The 21,653-nt window shown below is 30.1% G+C and overlaps 1 protein-coding gene across 2 annotated transcripts; it reads right to left on the reverse strand.

Annotated features, from left to right (window-relative positions):
- Positions 1-4,900: 4,900 nt before the first annotated feature.
- Pbp49 (proximal sequence element A Pbp49) lies at positions 4,901-14,149 on the reverse strand. Of its 2 annotated transcripts, none has more exons than XM_088233073.1 (6): positions 13,734-14,149; positions 12,232-12,434; positions 9,587-9,670; positions 8,634-8,798; positions 7,607-7,795; positions 4,901-5,315 (listed from the first exon to the last, which is right to left on the reverse strand). In XM_088233073.1, the coding sequence occupies exons 1-6, from the start codon at positions 13,765-13,767 to the stop codon at positions 5,010-5,012; spliced, it is 981 nt and encodes a 326-aa protein (XP_088089199.1). In that variant the 5' UTR covers positions 13,768-14,149; the 3' UTR covers positions 4,901-5,009. The 2 variants fall into 2 exon arrangements, with proteins under 2 accessions (XP_088089199.1, XP_088089197.1); XM_088233071.1 differs by having other exon boundaries at positions 12,232-12,451.
- Positions 14,150-21,653: the final 7,504 nt, after the last annotated feature.

Genomic DNA, 21,653 nt, shown 5'->3' on the forward strand with positions numbered 1-21,653 from the left:
TAAATACACTTTTACTGTTTTCATTTTAACCTTTTCTTTTGTTTCTTTCTTATTTTATTTACATAGAGATGTTAATTTTAATGGGTATTTTTAATTTTTGTTTTTTGGATATAAAATTGAAATTTTTTATTTATTTTGTTCAATTACATATTTTTATTTTTCTGTCTATCTTTTAAATACTTAAGCATCTAAAACAAAATAATATACGTTCATTATTTTATGTGTACAAAATTATGACTGTACTATTTTACTTTAATTTTAATCTTAATTAAAACTAATGTCTGAGCACCCGATGACAAACTATTATCGGTACAAAATTTATGTTTAATACTTTATGTTTTTCTTTTTATAACGTTTTAATATTGTAATAATATGTTGTGTAAATACAATTTTATTATTATTAACACGGTCCAAAATTTAAATAAGAAAAAAAAGATAAATGCGTAATAGTTTCAGAGTAATAAAATGCTATCACTTGTTGCTGCCCATACACAAAAATCTAGGATTATCAATCACGAAGTTACCTACAACTTGGAGCAAAACAGTGGGCCGTAAATTGAGAATTTGTCATTTTTTTCGGGATCGTAGAATAACGACGCAACACGTGATTTTCTCCAACTTTGCGTGAGAGCGTTTAATTTATTTTTTTACACTTTATGTCACAACTTGACAAGTACACAAGTATACCATTTGATACTTTAGTTAGTATATACATTCAAACCTGGAAAAAAAACCTTTTTATGTAACTTTTTCTAAATCAAATATTTAAAAAAAGACAAATTTAGAATTTTTAGCATATCCGTCATTTATCTACGATCCCGACAAATTGACAAATCGATATTTATTTGCATTGTAATAACTTATGAATATAACTATGTATTTTTTTCCTTAAAGGGTATACTTATATTTTATTAATTCACATGTCTTCTCTCATAATTTATTTTAAATGGCGTTAAATTGTGTAATTATTGATAGCGGAAGATTTTTTAGGCATGGTACAACTTTGAATTGAAATAAAGAATGAGGAACTTCAGCCCTTCGAGAAATTGGATCCTTCGCTTGAAAATGTGCGAATTTTTTTTAAAAATAAAAACGAACTTCTTTAAACGTCACTAGTTCATATGAATCAACGAATAATGAGAGTTTCCGGTTTACTTACCGTCAACGGACCAATCGGCAGAACTAACTGATAAGAAACGGAAGAAAACTTGTGACGTCACAAACGGAGTAATTTCAGAAGTACAATGCTTTGAAAAACCATAGCGCCGATAATACGACACATGAAAATAAATAAAAATTTTGGATCAGTTCAAGTCTTTTTTTTTTAAACCACTGAACTTCCTAATTGAAGTTTTATTTATCACCAAAAAAGGTTCCTTTGTGTAATGTTTTTATAAATTCATGTCTTATCACATATTTTATTTTAAATTGTGATAAAATGCATGACAATTGACATCGAAAAAAAAAATCGTGACAAATATCGATTGGAATAAATTTGTTTTTATTGTGTTCGAAAGAATGAAAGAACACATTTATTTTTTGAAAATGATATCTGACAAGATTTTTCCCGGGTCCCAGCTTCAATTCCTGACATCAAAATATTTGTTTTAAATGTGGTTTATTAAATTAACCGCCTAAAGTTAAAATGGTTTTTTGATTAGGTACAATTACCTTCACAATAATTAGTACCTTCCCACATTATTTTATAATGAGACAATGTTTGAAAACTGTCTACACTGCAGGAAAGCGTTTGCTAAGTTTGTATAAAATCTGATTCATGGCTCATAAATATTATCTTAATAGCTGTTTTACTATGAGAATGACATTGCTACAGATCCCACTCAAATAACACAAGTGAACCATAATCGTAATCGTCTGTTATGTACAATGAGGAAGTTCGGTGGTTTTCTTATTAATTTTTAATGGACTATCAAACTAAGAAAATTTTTTTAAAATATGTATCATATTATCAGCGCTATGATTTTTTTAAGTTTTGTAATTTTGAAATTACTCCGCATGAGACATCACTTTTAGTTACCTTCGGTGAGTTGGCTTCATGAAAACTGGAAATCTACCACCACATTCTATCAGTGGTTAATTCGGAAGAACTGCTGACATCGTTCAAAGCAGTTTGTTTTTATTAAAATCACATTTATTATTTTTTACATACATTTTTAATCACCGTACAATTAAATGTTTTAATTTCTACCACGTGTAAGAAAAAAAAAATTAAATCCAATTTCCCGTAGCACTGAACTTCCTCATTGTGGCCAAAAGTGAGGACCCTTTTCTTTGCATGAAATTCCCGAGCAAATATTTTTTCATTTTTTCAACATTTAATGTTACATTATATCTTTATTTTACTCTTTTTGATTATGTTAATTTTTACTTTTCATTTTGCATTGCAGCGTGCTTTTTTAGTCTATTTTTTGTCTTTAAAACAAATTGTTTTGCTGTGTTTGTTCTTATCTGTATTATTTTTGTAATTTTTAAATTCCCATCGAGCGTATTGTAAAATTTAATAATAAAAAAAAGTTTGTAACAAATTTTGAAAAAATGAGATGTCTTCATAAATGGCATCAAATAATCTTAGTTTAAAAAGCAAATAAAAACATTTCGTATTTTATAAATACCAAACTAATATTATAATAGCCAACTTGCAGTTTTACTTGAATTGATGATTTGGGATGAACTTTTAAATTTAAACACTTTAGTGTTATTACTAACTTGTATGAGAAATCAGACTATATATACCAACAGTCCTTTCCTAAATAACCTCTGCTTTATGTGTACGTATCAATAAGCTTTCATATAAATCATTCTTAATGCATACGCATACCAACACAAACAAAATTTGTATGTTTACTTGGTTCACCGACAGGCAATAACACATTAACATATGGTTATTAAACATTCTAGCACACTTTATTATTATTTTTTTAAATTTAAATCTTAAAGTAGGGCACACATATCATACATATTGTTATGTGTGTTCTAATAATAACATTGCAAATATATTTAATTTATAAATTGTTTATCACATATGTCTTGACCATTATTTTAAATTTTGATATGTTTTTTTCTTCATAAATATTTTTTTCCATTTCGTAATACTTTTTAATTGCTTTAAATAAAATTGAATTTTGTGACTTTGCCTTTTTCCTAAATGGAAGTCTAATTTTGTTCTTTTCTCTAGTATTGTGATCGTGTTCATGCTGGTTCTGATCAATTTTTTTCCAAAATTCTGTTTTTTTATTAGAGTTTATAATTTTATGAACAAATATCATTGTATTGTAAAATATTCTTTGTTTATATGTTAATAATTTCATTTCATTTACCATCGACTTTACCCTCGTATATCTGTTTTTTTTTCAAAATGATTCTAAAGGCTTTATTTTGTAATACAGTTAGTTTATCTATGTTTTCTTTGTTTGATAAAAATAAAATGCTACTACAGTAGTTAACGTGTGGTTCAATAATTGCTTTGTAAATAGTTTTGCAGGAGTCCTTATCAATAAATCTTCTGATCCTTCCCAAAATTGATATTTTTTTTGCAATCTTATTTATTACCATCTTAGCGTTTTGGTGAAATGTAAGTTTTCAATCCAACATTACACCTAAATATTTAATTTCAGTGACTTCATTAAGTTTTTCATTATGCCTTATAACATAACGTGTTAGTTACTATTAAATACAAAAATCTTATTTATGTATAACATGCAAAAAGTTGTTGTCGAAATATTTAAATTGTTCCTTTATCCTTCTTCTTTCCTTCCTATCCCCTCTCCTCTCTTCATAGTATAGTGTTATTTTTCTTATATATTTTTATTTTATTAATCTTTGTTTTTAATTTTTGTATAAAATTGTAAGATTCGATATGTCCATGTATTTGTAATTTTCTCAAACTGAACGGTTTGGGTAGGTAGGAAGAAATTGCCTTAAGGCAATATGCCCGCCCTTATATGTTTATAAAGTGTTAAATAAATAAATAAAAAGTTTGTTAGTATTTATTAGGCTGGGTATTTGATTGTTAGGATTATAGAGACTATACTGTTCATCACTATCTCCAATGAAAAAGCGGGTGTCATCATTCAAACATAATATTAACGTACATACATTTTTTGGCCAAGTTTTAGTGCTGCATCTTCTACTAAAAAAAAACAAGCCCACTTATATCTCAAAGTTTTTTACAAAATTTATGGCTGTATATTGTATCAAGTCGGTCTATGAACATCTTCTACAGGAAATATTGACCAAATCACAACATCTTCATACTAACACAATACATTACTAATGCTTTGTACTATATAAAGCAAAAAAAAAACTTAAAATCAAAAGTATGCTAAATAGCAAGAGTTTGGCTATGTAAAAACATCAATCTTGATTTGCCAATAAACAAGAATTCCAGCTTGGCCAGTTATCGTTGCATGCTCACAATATTATATGGTAGTTTTCTATATTTTGTGATTTACATTTGCATTTTTATTGGCTCAATTTACTAGCTCCGGGTGGATAAAGAATACAGTTCGGTGCGGGAAATAGAACCAGAACCCCGGACGAGTGATTTTGACTCGATGGCTGCTCGGGTTTAAGTCCTGATAAAGGAAATCGAGTGAAGATAAGTTCGCCACGTAGTGTAGTTAATGGCCTGTTCATAGATAGAGAATTGATGATGACGATGATGTTTTTATTTCTCTGAATATTTCAGCAAAGGTGCAATGTTCATTACTAAACATGCCGACATTTATTCTCTCTCTCTCTCGGATGTCCCTACAGCCCATATCGAGCTTTGGCCTCCTACAACTTTCGCCTCCAACTCTGTCTGTCCTCAGCCGCCGTCTTCCGAATTGCCACCTGGAGTCTGAATCTCTTTCCCCCAGACATTTATTATTAAAACAAATTTCTTTTAAGTCAAAATTATTTTTATCGCATTAAATATTAATATCACAAAAGCTTCAACAGTATAATTTATCAGCATAGTAAAATGTACGTTACAATCGATTTTGGACTTATGTCGCCACAATGGCGTCATAATACGGATAAGCCTTGAAATTCCCAACTTTCTTCCCGTCAATATAATTGTAACTGTGGAAACATCCTTCGCAGAAGAACGCCGGATTAAAAGGCACCCTGTCACTTTCTTCAACCCTCCACTTGGCTATGTAAGCTCCGCACATGGTGCAATACCTCGCTTTTTTTAACGAAATTGTTTTATAAAGAGGGTAATATGAGCTGATGCAAATATCCGATGGCTGCAGTATTTCTATATCAGAAAAAGTAAAGAGATGTTCGCAGTTCCCTAAATGTTGGTAAACCTAAAAAGAAAATTAGATTTAATAAACATTTTCAATATTTCACGCCATCAAATTATTTTATGCGCTAACAATAATATTGTTCGTGTTATTATTTGTCATAGGCAGGCAGCGTTTGCTAAAAATCTTGTGTAGTTTTTTGTAGGCGTCTTTGTTTTTTTTTAAAAAACAGTTTTCGAAATGGTTGACTGAAATGGAATAAGCATTTAGGCTTGGCAATTTATTCCAGTCTGAAACCACCCTGTTGTAAAGGAAAATTTTCTTTGGATAGAGGTGGAGTTGAGGACGATGGAGCTTCCAATTATGAGTTAAGATTTAATTGATACATCTCGTAAAGGGGGCAGTCATAATAATCATTAATAATTTAATATTGTTCTGTGTTGCTATATATAAAACTTCGACTTGTGTATTTATTTATAACTATAGGTACAAATATTATATCACAGGGTAATTACAAAAACTAGATTACTTCAAAATCAGCATTTGTGAGTTACCCACTAAAAAACCTTTTTTTAATTCTCTATCGTTATTGATACAAATATAATAAGTCACGCATTCTAATCATCATAGTACAATGAGGAAGTTCAGTGTCTTTTTTTAAATATTTGTTGAAAGACTATTAAACTAAGCCAAAGAAAAAAAATTTTTTTTTACTAATCGTATTACCAGCGCTATGATTTTTTAAAGTTTGTTATTTCTGAAATAACTCCGCGTGTCACGTCAGAGGTGGTTCTATGTTACTTCTTCCCATTGGTTCATTTACAGTATGCCAACCAGATATTCTTCCCAACTCTCGCATCATTGGTTGATTCATATGAACCAGTGACGTCAATCAAAGTAGTGCGTTTTTATTAAAATATTTTTTTTTTTTTACATTTTCAAGAAATTTTGCCATACAATTTAATGTTCTAATTTTTACCGCGCAAGAAAACATTTTTTGTATACAATTTCCCGTAGGGTTGAAATTCTTCATTCTTTATTTCTGAGTTTATACACTATATCTGTTTGTTTAATATAAATATGTATGTACTGTTGATTTCCCAAATAAAATAAAATAAATGAATCACTACTTGTTACTTAAACATGTTGATTTTGAAGTTACCTAGTTGTACAAATTACCCCACGATATTTCTCACCTGTTTTAAAATACAGGGTGTTCTTTAAACCCTGTCACATCCGAAACCACTATAATCAGTATGGGGAAGAAGACATATTAGCATATTTAAAACAATATTTAGAACGCAGAATTTTTTTCAAAATAAAATATTTAAAAAAACAAATGGTTGCTTACTTCTGCAGGGGAGAAGCAAGGGAGTCGTGGACATGTGGTTGACGGTGTGTCAGACTCCCCCCTCCCCTCTCCTCGCTTCAGCTTTGCAGAAGTAAGCAACTATTTGTTTTTTTAATATTTTATTTTTGTAAATTTTATTTGTTCTGAAACTTTATTTTTATGTGCCAATATGTCTTCTTGGTCATACTGATCAACGTGGTTTCGGATGTGACAGGGTTTGAAGAACACCTGTATACAGAAATAAAAAAAAAAGTCTTTTTAATTTATATCGACTAAAAAGGCTTTGTGACTGATGCGCTTTAAAGGGAATTTTGCAAGAAAGTCAACTAAAGATTTTTGAAATGAAAAATGAGCATTACTTTTTTAATATTGTTAGTATTAAAAATATTGTTCACTTTGCGGTATGACATTTTACACTATTTGTTTATAAATTTGTACAAACCACCTTGCCTTTTGAGTTATACATCGACCGGTTTAGACTTGGTAACATGGCTTCATGTAACTTGGGACTTGTCAGTCATAAAGAATAGGCAATATTGTATTACTACAACACTACATAAAATTATAACGAGAGATTTTTATTTTCACAACGTAATATGGAGTAATTACTACAAATAGGTAACTTGTAAGAAGACAAGTCATATTATGATGATTTGAATGCACGACTTGCTTATTTGTTCATGAAGGAAGGAAGATTCAAATGTGTGGTTAACTTGAAAATACCCCAGGGTGTATAACTTAATTTCGGCTATAGCGCATCAGTTACTAACCTTTTTCCATCTATATAATATTTTTCAGCCATTACCATTTACAAATAATAAATATGAGAATAAAAGATATTAAAAAAAAAATGTGTCCACTGTATTTTTAATATAGTATGTAAATGGTAAATTATGAATACATATTTTGATAAACACAGTATTCGAGTACCGATAAGTATGTATAAAACATAAAATAATTAAACAATATTAACAAAAGATGTGAGAGACAAAGAGATGCAAACCTGAACCATTCCCAATTTGATATTTAATTGTGTGAAGGTAGTATTTTCCATTGCAGCTGTGTTAAATGGTCCAATATCCTTAGTTTTGGCCCATTCTCTAATGCACTCGCTGTAGTCAATATTATTGGGATCTCTGAAGTCATTGTAGAAAGTATTATCAATAAACAAAAATCCAGATTTATATTGGTCCTGAAAATGAAGGGAATTCAAACATTAATGCAAGATAGAAAATTTTCAATTTCTTTTTCGATAGAGGGAATATTTTCTGCCACGGCCGTCAAATTTTCACTATACTTGCACTCACTGAGGTAAACAAGTCAATTTCAAGTATAATAAATGGTAAAACATTGTACCAATATTGAATCATATTCTAAAGTTGATTTCTTCACTACAAATAATGTATTTGTGTACAAGAGTCCTTCTAAGAATATTTAAAGATAAATGTTCAATCTGCTGTATTTTATTTCATAATTACATATAAAATACTTTTTTATATGTTCACTTTTTTCTTCTCAATCTTCTTTTTAATGTGTAAGTCATCATCAGCATTGGAAAAATACATACAGAGTATCTAAATTATGTGTTACAGGAGGGTAAGGTGGATGATCCTACGCTTTAGGTGCCAATCTGGGGACAGTGAAATATTGCTGTGTAAAACCACCTAATAAAAAAATATTTCATGTTGACCATCCCAGGAGTAGAAACCCGGGACCTCAAGCACGGTAGGCGAACACACCAACCACTACACTACGTGGCGGATTATTCTCCACTCAATTAATTATTTCAGGATTTTTACTTGAAGGTAGCCATTGAGCCGACGTTCGTAGACAAGTACTGGATTTTACCCCTGGGGAGAGTATTAAAATTTACAGACATTTCCATAGTAATAAAGAACATTTTCGAGAAGGTAATATGGAAGGCTAGGCATTTACAACATCCATGTACATAATTTTTATGAGTATTTTCTTGCTATATTTATTAACATACGATTATGTATTTATATTAAAATAAAAATAGATGATATTACCTTAGTAACAAGTCTTGTATCTGATTCTGGGTCTTCACTTAAATCAATATTAGAAGTAAAGTCATTGGCACATAAGATTTTATCCCGCAAAACATCTAACGTATCACTTCCGAGAACTATTAAGTCATGGAAAAAATTTGGACTGTGGAAAGATTTCTCACCATGCTGCAAAAAAATTATTGAAAATCAACAATGAGCAACATTATTTAAAAATGAGTAGGCGGTAAGGTGGGATGTCAAAAATAATCAACTTGAAATTAATCCTTTAAATGTCTATAGTTGACTTACTTTATCTGTGGTTAGCCTAGTTTGCTTTTCGTTTTAGTTCTGTAGCAGGATTTTGGATTTGTGAACAGAATAATGATGCTATGTCACCATAGACTAATGGATCATTGTATTTCTTTCATAGCGATAGTTGGAAGACTAAGCTACTTTCAATCCCGATAAAATATATCATTCCATCGGGAAACTTCTCATTGATAAACGACACAATGAATGAATTACCTAAATGATTTCTCCCTAATAAGTAAAGAGCTAGTATATGTATTGGGTTTTTTCTTTTAGAGTTGTCTAAAAAAATTGCATACTGCAATAGCAAGGATCTACAGCATTAAGGGCAAGAAAGAAGTAGGTAGAGTGCGTTCAAATGTTTAATAACCCTATGTTAATGTATTAGTGGCTGTCGGTGAACCAAGTAAGCATACAAATTTCGTTTGTGTCAGCAGGCACACGAAAATGGTTTACATGAAAATTTATTGTTATGGTATCAAAGATTTGAATTGCCTATATGTAATAACAGAATAATCATCGAGCTGGTCGAACATCACTGAGAATTGAGGTTGTGACAGCACTGGAATGGGACAATTAGGTAACTGATGTGCCACCCTTCGCGTTTAAGCTTCGAAAACAAAGATGAAACAAGTAAGTAAAAATGATTTAAATTTAGTACATACAACATATGTATAAGGATAGTAAATTCTTATTCGAAGGAGCACTTCCTCTCCGGGTACTAGATTGGGGGGATCTGTTGTTTCAACCTAAAAAACAAAAAATGTATTTAATGACATTTGTTGATAATCTCTTAACAAAGCATTTTGTGTCGTGGTGATGAAAAATACCAAAGATATATTTTTTGCTGTAGAAACATATTTGATTTCAAACGGGAGATGATTAATTTGTAAAGAAGGAAGAATAATTTAACGTAGTCGTGCAGAAAGCAGCCAGCCGACAATTATGGAAAAATGTGATATTGGTGTTATCGGGTTGTGCAGTAAGGTCAATTCTTTGTTCTGCTAAAAACAGCCAGGCCGCTTTGATACAAAAAACTGTAATAATCACCTTCTGAAAACAGCGTTGATGACAAAAATTATGTTTCTCACTTCATCAGCAGAAAACACCCAGAGCATTTTTTTTACGGTATACATGCTGATAGAAAAATTAATGCCCCCAGAAATCTAGTTCTATTGAATAAATTAAAGTGAATAAATAGAAAACCGTTTTAACAGACAACAATAAAATATTATTTGATTTTGTTAACGTTTTGCCAATTAACAAACAGTGTCAGTATAAGATAACGACAGATCATTTCCTCGATTGCAATTTAAAATCCAAAATAAACCACCAGATCATGACCCGACAAGTATCGGCACAGCAGCTGATGGTACCAGGACAGAAAAACTACTATGGTGACAGAACAATGGGTAGTGTAGTACCAAAACTGTACAATTTAATACCAGCTAAAAATCGTGAAGAAAAAAACCTAATTTCATTAAAAAAAATAGTCAAAAAATTATTAAACAGCAAGTGAAACTTAAGTGTATAAATATATTTTATTCTTCAATTATTATTAAACTATGTACTTACTTATAAATTTAAAAAAAATAAAATGTAATGTAACCCGCAAGACAAGCTTCGGCTTTGCGGGAACAAAACTGTATGTTACTTATTTGGTAAAATGAATAAAACTTTAAAAAAATTAAAATATTATAAATTCATTAATTTTAAAATACCTGTAATAAAAAAAAAAAGTTTAAATATACGTAGAATGTCACCTCATACATTCAAACTTTGAATGAGGTATCATTTAATATTAGATCTGGCTGTTTTCTGCAAAATGAATGTTTTAGGTTGTGTGGTCAGGCACACTTTAAAAAATAATCACCAAAATTCCTTTGACACGTAATTAAATTATTTAAAAAGTTATTATAACAAATTCATGAATAGATTCTTAACAATTAAGTACCAGAATATGTATATAAAATAACGTCATTAAAACTGGTCAAATACATGATTGGATTATTTTTGTTTTATAAAAAAAAACAAATTAATGCATTATTTATCATTTATCAAAGTAAAAAATATTCCAACTGTTGTGTAGATTTAATTATTCACTCTTTTCGCAAAAGTGCTATTATCTCAGTTTCACTTTTTTTATGGCTGGCTGCTTTCTGTATAACTACGATCAATTATGAATGAAAATGAAGAGTGTGCTTTGAAAATGTGAATGGAGAGGCAAAGTACAATTTAATAAGTGTTCAAAATTGTCACAGAGGTAAGTGGAATACAATGAACAGACGTGTAAAGGTGTAATCATTTCTTTGCTGTCTAATTTTTGAGCCACTTTAGTTGCCTATGATAACAGGGTATTTTCACGAATCGGGAATAACTTTGAAAATATTTTTAATGTTTAAAGAGCGTTTTTATGATTCTAATGATATACTAGGTAAGTTTTCATTCATTATTTTCTGGTTTAAAAAAAACAAGCACATATAAAGCAGCTCACAGTTGGCGTTACATCACTTTGATGCCACACGTCATGCCTACCGAGCGGGCTTCTAATGAACATTGCATACAAGCATGGCACAGTAATGTAATACATGTCATTTGTCACATAGAGTATGAAACGTCTTGATTTCAGGTAATTCAAAATATGCATATTTTGAACCATTGTAGAAAATTTATCCGATATTGCAAGGAAAAAACAATACTACTGTAATTTTTCACTTTTATAAAAATAACAATAATTTTTTAAAATGTAAAAAGACTCAATTGGATAGTATGTAGTCATGTTTCCTAAGACCAAATATATACCCGATGCTGATGCTGCTATTCTGAAGTAATTTGAGTTTATCAAGCATTAAAATATTGTCATGAATATTTCCTAATGTCGGTACTAAGACAGAAAGATTGTAGACAGGTGCCATGGCGCAGTTGGTCAGACAGCCAACTGTGAAACTGGCGTCCCGGTTCGATTACCGCCAGTTGTAAGAAAAAATTTCAAGAAATATTTTTAACCTCCTTCCATATGCTTTCATTACCACCTGCTGACAATCCTCTAAAATAGAAGCTTAGCGGGTTGTTCCTTTTATTTATTTTTTAATAAATGTGAATTAGTCGACTTAAAAGGAATATTTTTTATAACTCGGATATTGTGGCTGGTTTTTTTTTTTACTACCAAGATGCGATTTATTGAATCATTTTAACAGAACTAATTATTTTGATAAACTCTTTGGCCTAAAAAGTAATTAGTTTTGTTAGATTTTTCACTTTGCCTTGTACTGTTTTATTTATTTAATATTAAAATTGAAAGGTGACTTACTGTATTTGAAGGACATCTTTCACCTCTATACTTAAGCCAAGTTTTGAAGGAAAATGATTTTTGTTCATGAAATTGTTTGGCAACCTGAACACAACGAAACTGTAATGATTCTTGGGTTATTGCCATGGGTTTGAAAGGAGTCTTTGTAAAACAGGTATTTTGAGACTCAGCAAATCCCAATTTACTAAAATCGTCCAGAGCCCCTGTAAACAACAGTGGTCTGAAACAAATGTTATAGAGGAATGAAAAATTATTCATTTACTTAATTAAGTTGCAAGAACTAAACTTCAGTGTCAAAAAATGTTTTCTCGAGCGCAATAAAAATAATTCATTTAATTGTACGGCGAAGTTTCTCAAAAATGAATGAAAAATGATTTAGATAAAAATGAACTACTTTGAACGACGTCACTAGTTCTCCAAAATCGACGAATGAGATAGTGTTTTAATAGATTTCCAGATACCGGGAAGCCAACCCACCAATCAGAACAACTAACTGTGAGAACTTGAGACGCCACAGGTGGTCATTTCAAAATCACAAAAGTTTAAAAAATCACAGTGCTGATAATGTGAAAAAGAAAAGAAATGTTTTTTTAAATTTGGCTTAGTTTGATAGTCTATTTAAATTTGAAAATCTAAAAAACGGTAGAACTTCCTTATGATGTTAATACACTACCTTCATTATTCTACAGTCAACTTAAGAAGAGACTTTTGACGTTTACACGCTCATGAAGTTCTGTAAATATTGACAGTTTAGTGTAGGAAACAAATGCCGTACTTTATTGTTGAGTCGCCGAAATAGTGACGTACCACCAGAAAACTTCACTATCGATCGAAAATGTCAACTTTATATTGAATTATATTGTTCGTGTTCATTTTAAGGAGTTCGTAATAAAATAAATTAAAATTGATCCATAATAATTTTGACGTAGAACTATTACGTATTAAGCTATTTAGTCACGAAAACCCGTTTCTATTTACCCCCTATGACAGAAAATCATTTAAAATCTATATCAAAAACCAAAAGAATAAAGACTCTCACAATACTATTGTGATCTGTCAAAAGTACCTTCTTATATTGTCTGAACTGTAATGGACCAAAAGTATGTCTCTAATTCTCATATTTTCATAACCATTGATTAATACTTGTGCATATGATATGATATCGGTTGACACAGTTTTGCTAACAGCCTTAAAAAAAACATTATTTATTAAATAAATATGAAAAATGTATGCAGATTGCTAGATTCTATGGTGATGAAGTTTGGAAATAATAAAATTGACCTGTATATTGTTCTGTTGAAGATAAGTATTACTGGAATCCAAACTGGTGCATTTCATGGACTTTATAAAAGTGACGAAGTATTAGATCTGTGAAAGTGCTAAGACTGAGCAATGAGCTCGTATCAAAAATTTGGAAATTTAGACGACAAATTAATACATCTTTAACATCTATCTGCATAAAACTTCGACCATATTATTTGTTTAATAATGGTACATTTTACCTGCAACGTTTCGTAAGATCTTGAAATTCCTCATCGGAAATATCAATGTTCATCATATCTTTAATATCTTTTTCACGTGAATTCTTGTCAAATGAATGTTTAGGGAAAACATTAAACGTCGAAAACCTTTTTAAAACTTCCTCTGGATTTATATACTCGGAACAAATTTGGTTCCTATAAACTTGATCCATATTTTCGAAATGTTTATTCTATTCGATACCTTTGTAAAATTACAATTTTGTATTACAGGCTGAAAATAAAGGCTGTGTGTCTGAATCTATTACAATGCACAACTCCTCGATATGACAGATTTTGAAAGTCATATGTTTATAGTCTGTTACAGCAAATTCAATTAACAAATAAAACTGACAAAAACACCGACAACTGACCCAAACTAAATGTCATAGATAAAACTCAAAATGTCAAAAAACTACCATAAACTATGAATTCAGAATTGTAGTCTGTGATGTGAATGCAGATAAATCATAAATAGTAGACCGTAGAAGGTTGGTAGATACTTATATTTTGGCAATGCGTTTTTTTCAATTAATTTTATTTTATTTATTTATTCTCATTTCATTACATTCACAAAATTATAATTTATACAAAATTGCTTTGACTGCCTAACTAAGCAGTCAAAGTCAAAGTAATTAACCCCGTTTTAAGACCGTCAAAAAAATATAAAAAAACAGTAATCAATATGTAGAAAAAGTTATAAAGATAGAGGACAAAGTGAATACAAAGTAAAAAATGGAGTAAAAACAAAATAAAAATGTAGCAAAAACATAGTTAAAATGTAGTAAAAAACGAAGAAAAAACACAATAAAAACAAAGTAATAAATGTAGTGAAAAGATATTAAAAACCATAAAAAATATACAAATATGTTTAAAAAAATATTTTAAAACTCAGTAAAATGCGAAATAAAACAAAATACAAAGTAAGAAACATTTTTAAAGTCATAGTTAAAAAAATAATGTATGTGTAATTAAAATCATATTTAATATGAGGTCAATTTTTAAAGAAAAACTAACTTAGATTCATGTTTGTCCAGTAAATGGATCCTAATCGTTGATGGGCAAAACTGATGAAATGATGGAATCCTTAAAAATTTTCCAGGCCTCTCGGCCTTGCGGCCGAATCCTATGTGTATTCTCAAGCTAATTCCGCATTCCGTAGTTAAAAAATCTGATGCCATTAGCATGTATCATATCGCCTTCGCTTTATGATCGCTGAAAATTTTTTCGTCCTTATTTTTCTATGTCTTGCGATATTACAGCGAGAAAGTTTTATTTACGTTTTCTTATTTTAATCAAAATTAAATGGGAACAAAATAATAATAATATAATCTAGTATGACCCTGTTTCCTAAATAATCAAAAGTACCTACCTACCTAATAAATTTGAGGTAGGTTATTTTAGTAAGTAGAGTGCATTTAAATGTTCAATGGCCCTTTGTTAATTGTATTAGTGTCTGTCTGCGACCAAGTAAACCATGCAAATTTCGTTTGTGTTAGTAGGCACACTAAAATGATTTATATAAAAACTTATTATTAGGTACACGTAAATCAGAAATGATTACAGATTTGAATAAACTATACCTACCTATGTTATGAAATTCACACAAATTGCACAAATTCAGTAGATGCATGAATAATGAATGATATTTCAATTTTATGATAGGATACTTCATTTTTATAATGAATTTTAGAAAATCAAATTTCAAGAACGAAAATTCTTAATCATAATTTAAATAACCAATCCAGTTAATTTTGCACCCATTATGCGATGCATTTTCTTTATACATTCGCTTTCAATGAATTCTCTACCTATCTAATTTATCCTAAAAGGGCTCTTGATTTGACTGTCACTTACTAAAATGGGATGAGAATATACATGCTTGTTAATTTCTTCTTGCGGCGCTTTATCAGGTCCCCCCGACGTTGACGATCACTACAGCGAAAGCTTCTCGGTCCTGTACTACTCCGAGGCCAGGACAACTGCTAGTTGGATGTACTCGCCATAGTGATTCCTGGGAAAAGATGACCAGAGTGGTTTCCCGTTGCCTTCTCTGGTGGATTTTTCTGTCGGGGTTACCTTCCCTTAGCTGGTTAGTTCTGGTTTGGAGGCACCAGAAACTTGCCTTTCATCCTCTCGTTATCTGCTGTGATCACACCGTTATGAGTGTGATCCCATTGTCCAGGGTTCACGACGTGGACGCTAAAGAGTTGGACTAGTCAGTAGTGTTGCCGGTGGAATGCAACTGAGCATTCGAAGCATTTAATAGAATCACACCCTCCAGCAAGATATGACTCACTCCAACCCTACTGACGGTTCGAACCCCTGTTAATTAATATGAGCATATTATTATTCTCCCTTTCCTTCTAAGAAAATGTCTAAGTAGTCCATTTGTAGTAGTTCTAGCTCTAGTTAATTTATGTCAAAGCTAGGGCCAGGGACTGTGAAATAATATTGCAGGGCTAACATTCTGAACAAATATTGTTTCATGACAATCTCATAGGGCTCTCTCAACGGACTGTTCTTTTTTACTACAATGCCGGTGTTATAAATGAATAGAAAAATATCACATACTACGAATACCGATTAAAATATATGAAATGGATTTTAAATAATTAATTGTATTTTAAAAATCAATATGGATGTTGTGGAGAAATGTTTTCATACATAAATGGATAAAAAAAAATTCATAAAAATATGTTTGTAGAAAAACGCGACGTGTTTGGCCTTGGTTGTTGTGACGTCAAGGTTTGTGATAATGTTCTAAAACAGGAACAAATAAACATGAATCGTGACGTATTAGGGGCGTGGCCGAAGGAATGACCGCTTTTGCGGGAATTCGAATTACAAATTTAAAAATATATTTTATGCTACTTATAATAAGAAAAAAAAAATTTTTTTATGGGACAGTATTTCATAGACCTTTATTACTTTAAAAATGTAAAAAAGGTGATATTTTCCTATTATACTTACCTGTTTTAAATAATCAAGTAAATGAAATTAAATATAAAAATTGCTTGTAGTATATCTATACTTGTAAAAATATTAAAAAAAAAACTGCATAAATAATTTATTCATTACTACTTACGCAGTGCCTGCCCAAGGAACATTTTAGGATGGAGCGAGATCCAATTATGACGCCCCCCTTGCTTGCCTCTGTTTCTCTTTGTCTCTGCGTACGGATATATATCTACTTCAGTATTTGATGGACTTGATCGTGCCATGTCTTTCTCGGCCTTCCTCGTTTTCTGCATCCATCAACATTCAGCATCGTAGATCCTTTTAGCCGTTCTTTCGCTGTCCATTCGCTCTAAATATCCAAACCAACGCAGCACCCCTTTTTTGATTCTGTCGATAATGCATGTCTTAGCTTTACACAATTCACGGATCTCGACATTTGTGCACCTATCATACATAATTTTACCACACATTCGCGTGAGAGATCGCATTTCGACAGCATTTAACCTACTTTCATCATTATTTTTCCAATTCCATACTTCGCTCCCATACATTAGAGTTGGCACTAGATCTCCATCGTGAACAGCTAGTTTAGCCTCCTGGGATAAACATTTGTTTGCCAAAGAAGGTTTCAGTGCATCGTTCAGCCCGTTTCCAGCACTCACTCACCTTTCAATATCTTTCTCGGTCTTTCCATACCTAGTAAACATACTTCCCAGATACACAAATTCTTCTACCTGATTCAGAATATCTCCGTCTACACTGATCTAACATTTAGCTATATTTTCATCCCTTTCAATAACCATCACTTTCGATTTATCAACATTCATAAACAAATCGCTTTTCTTGCATACATCGTAGACTTTTATTACAAAAAATTGCAGGACTTCTTTGCAATGCAAGGCATCATCAGCATACAGAAGACAGTTAACAGTATATCCCTCATTTTTGCTCCCATTTTTAAATCTTTCAGTTCTTTCATACAGTTATTGATGTATATGTTGAACAACCATGGTGACATTACACAACCCTGTTTGACTCCTTTAGGAATGTTAAACAACGATGTGAATGACCCTTTTACCTTCGCACACGCTGTGCTGTCCTTGTACAGTGACGCAATAGCCCTTCTCAGGTTACCATTCACTCCATACTTCGATAAAACCTTCCACAATTTCTCTCTGCCAAATTCCTTTTGCAGATCGACAAATGTGCAGAAAAGTTTTTGGTGTATAGTCAGAAACTTTTCTGTCATATTTCGCAGAGCAAATATTTGATCCTCTTCCATTCATAAATCCACTTTGTATATCGCACACTCTATCTTTAGTCACTTATCTTACTCTCTCAATCAGTATTCTGCCATATATTTTTCCAACAGTGCTCAAAAGGCTGATAGCTCTAGTTTCTGCAATCCACCCTAGAGTCTTTTCCCTTGTATAAAGGCATAAAAACAGCTCTCCTCCAATCAGGGTGGTGTATTCCTCCTCTTAACATAGGTTAAAAAGCTTATGCTTATGAGGTATTGTAGTTTTAATACAACTAATACTAGGCTATAAAAGTAATCTTTTATATTAAAAAAAAAATTAGCTAGAACCATAACATAACAAAACATATAAAAGGAATAAAAGAAACAAGAAATCTTTTAAAATATACTGCTTTTATGTAGTACTTTAAATAAATTAAATAACCATGCTGAAGGCGGGAATTCTTTATTTTGGGGTAGAGCAGGATTTAAACCCCGATTATTTTTTCTGCTAAAACTCCGTGTCCGCGGCACTATCATCCAACCACAACCTGACTCAATATTATTAAGAAGAGTACCTACCATTTATAACGTCAATAAGGCTTTTTAAAAAGCTTTACTTGCATAAAATAGGTACCCAGTATGTTAATAAGTAGTAATAATAAATAATAAGGTTGACGGAATAATATTTGGAGAGAAATAAAAATATGTTTATGCTTGCAACACAGAAGTATATTATTTTGAAAATTTATGTACATTTGAAAATATTGTTTGTATGTATAAAGGTTTAAGATGAATTTTAACCAAAAATGTTGTAATAAAACCGTTTACTCAAATCTAAATAATATAATACAATTTGTTGTTACACTGACAACAAACTACTCAATTTCAAGAAAGTAATTTTAAATTAGACGGATTATTACTGATATAAGACTTATAAAAAAATACTCTGGTATTTTTTAACAATACCATAAAATTATCAGTTAATTTTCTTTTGTGAATTAAAATTAATTTGTTCAATTTTGGATTAGCCAATACAAACAAAAATGTCAAATCCTAAAATATTATAATCTGACTTACGAAAAAAGTAAAAACCAGCCATTATTTTGAATAATTCTATTTTAATGTTTGTAATCAATCATGGCCCATTATGATTTATAACAGACATTTCAAAATATTATTACTATGACAAAAAAAATAATTGGAAAATGGTGTAAAAAAATCATTACTTAATTGTGATAAAATTTAAGTAAATGTTTCACATTATTATTAAATTAAAAACCATAATGTAATTTTAATGCACTTATGTAAACATGTTTAAAGGAAGTAAAAGTTGAATCTTATGTACCTATACATACATTCAATAAAATATATTTATGTCATGGAATTTGGCTATAAATATAAAGGTAGGTAGCGAATAACACAATCATATGAAAAATTAATACTAGATCAATTTATTGGATTTCCATGGTGGATGCATATTAAAAACCTAGGTTTGAAAGTAATGAATGGGTTTATTTATTTTTCTCCTCACTCGCATTTAAAATAGAGATATTTTTATTATGAAGTTGGTATGTATGAAATAAAATTTGTCAGAAAGTACCTAATGCAAAAAATGAATCACCGTTTTGCTATAATTTATTATACGCTAATGTAAAACTTTATCAGTTTTGTGCCCCTTTCTTCCGCAATGTTACTCAGTTAAAAAAAGAAGAACCATGCATAAAATCATAGACAACCTCTTCGTAAGATAATCATAATAATTTAGTTTGTCAAGGAAACCTTAAATATTGATCTTAACAAATCAATTTATACATTAATGCATTTTAGTATCTACCTACTAAAAATAAACAAAAAACTATTTTTAGAAAGTTCAGTGACATCGACTCTACCAAGTATTGGCATATTCTATATATTTAACTCATATACATACATACGTATTTACGCTCAAGTAATATTTTAGTTTTTATAATCTATGGTGTAACAGTGATGTAAAATATAATAGAAGTATTTGGGAGATACATTTTTTTTAATGTTAACATTCTGGAGGATTATAGGTACATTAAATGTATACCTACATTATTTATTGTGTGTTTGAATCTAATAATTATTGTATGAAAGTTACGAATAGTCCTCAAGAATATTATTTATTTTCCTGGCAAAATTTTACTTATATTTTAAACAATTAATCAAATGGAAAATAAAAACATACAAAATCCTATTTTACCGTGCCATCACAGATTCCACAACTTAAAACTATCAGATCCTTTTAACGCATAGGATGATAAACCAAACTTAAACATAGTAAATTATAATGAAAAACAATATCCACACATTGCGAAGTCTCATCAAATTAATGTTAAAAAATATGAAGGGAGATAATATTAATTTTTTACAAACTGTTTTTTATTTATGATAATTAGGATGGATGCATTTCCTTACCTAAATAGTTTACCAAAAGAAACCATTGTTCATGGATGATCAATATTCTAAATAATTACGTAGACACAATTTTATTAATTGTGAAAGTGTATCAAGAGGTAGGGTCACAGTAGGTTATGCTAGACAGATCTAATTATTTACATTATGAATATTGTATAAATTATATTAACGGTTTTTCTGATTTGATAATGTTTTGGCACTTGGAGAAAAGCAAATAGTCAAATTCTTTAATTGTTATTGAGAATATAAAAATAACAAATTGAGAAAAATACTGTTTCATGGAGGTTACGTGGATAAAACATGGCAATATATATATATCTATTTAATTATCCCCTAAAATAGCCAATAAGATATCCTGAATTTCATAATTTTATGCAAAGTTTATACTGAATATTTGCACTAACGCTTGATGATGAACTTAACATAAGATAAATGGTTGATAAACATTTTTTTAACTGAGTAAAAATTCAATGAATACAAGTCTGTATTAGGCAGAAATTATTATTTGAATTATAAGAATTAAATCAATACTTTGATAAATTTTTGGTTACTTGAAAGAATATTTATTAAATTTTGGTGACAGAGAAATATAAATTAATATTTGGAGTATGTAAAGCATTACAAATTGATAAATTAATGTAATATCAGAAAAAAAAACTGATACTAAGAGAGTGAAACATAAGTACAGTAACTATTCTATTAGTTATAACCTATAATTATGTTTAAGAAAATCGTCTTAAATAAGTAACATTTTATGAACAAATCAAAATTAAATCTAAATAATATTATATAACTTTTTCCAATCAATGCTCAGTACCTAAATATTTATTAGCAATGAGGCAGATTTTGTAAACAAATGCTACATTAATCTTTCTTTAACATAAAAATACAAGTTTTGTAAATCAAGAGGAAATGGTCATAATATTTCCATTACTCCAAACATATCTAAAACATGCTTAAAATAAATTATGTAGCATTCTTCATAGACTTACAGCGATACTTACATAATATTACTAGATTATTTGGAATACATCTTAACACACTATTTGCTTAACACTGAAATACTGCATGTACATAGTAGCAAAGTTTATATAAATAAAAAAATAAAAAATGGTATTGAGAAGTAATGATACTTACATAAATTATCAATATTAAACTACATATGTGTATTGTAATTAGATGAATTGTTAAAATCACTGTGTGATGGTGCACATTATTATTTAAAAATCATTATACGGCAGTTTTTTAAACGATTGTTTTAAAAA

Source organism: Micrasema longulum, unplaced genomic scaffold (genome assembly GCF_059751315.1).
Source record: "Micrasema longulum isolate JH-2025_06_02 unplaced genomic scaffold, ASM5975131v1 h1tg001054l, whole genome shotgun sequence".
In the NCBI taxonomy this organism is placed as follows: Eukaryota; Metazoa; Arthropoda; class Insecta; order Trichoptera; family Brachycentridae; genus Micrasema; species Micrasema longulum.

Excerpts from the sequence above, each read along its gene's own strand:
- Pbp49 (XM_088233071.1), bottom strand. The coding sequence starts at position 13,924 with ATGGATCAAGTTTATAGGAACCAAATTTGTTCCGAGTATATAAATCCA. Across the intron at positions 9,671-12,231 it reads AAAGATGTCCTTCAAATACA|GTTGAAACAACAGATCCCCC; the intron begins GTAAGTCACCTT and ends TTTGTTTTTTAG. Across the intron at positions 8,799-9,586 it reads ACTATCCTTATACATATGTT|CATGGTGAGAAATCTTTCCA; the intron begins GTATGTACTAAA and ends ATTTTTTTGCAG.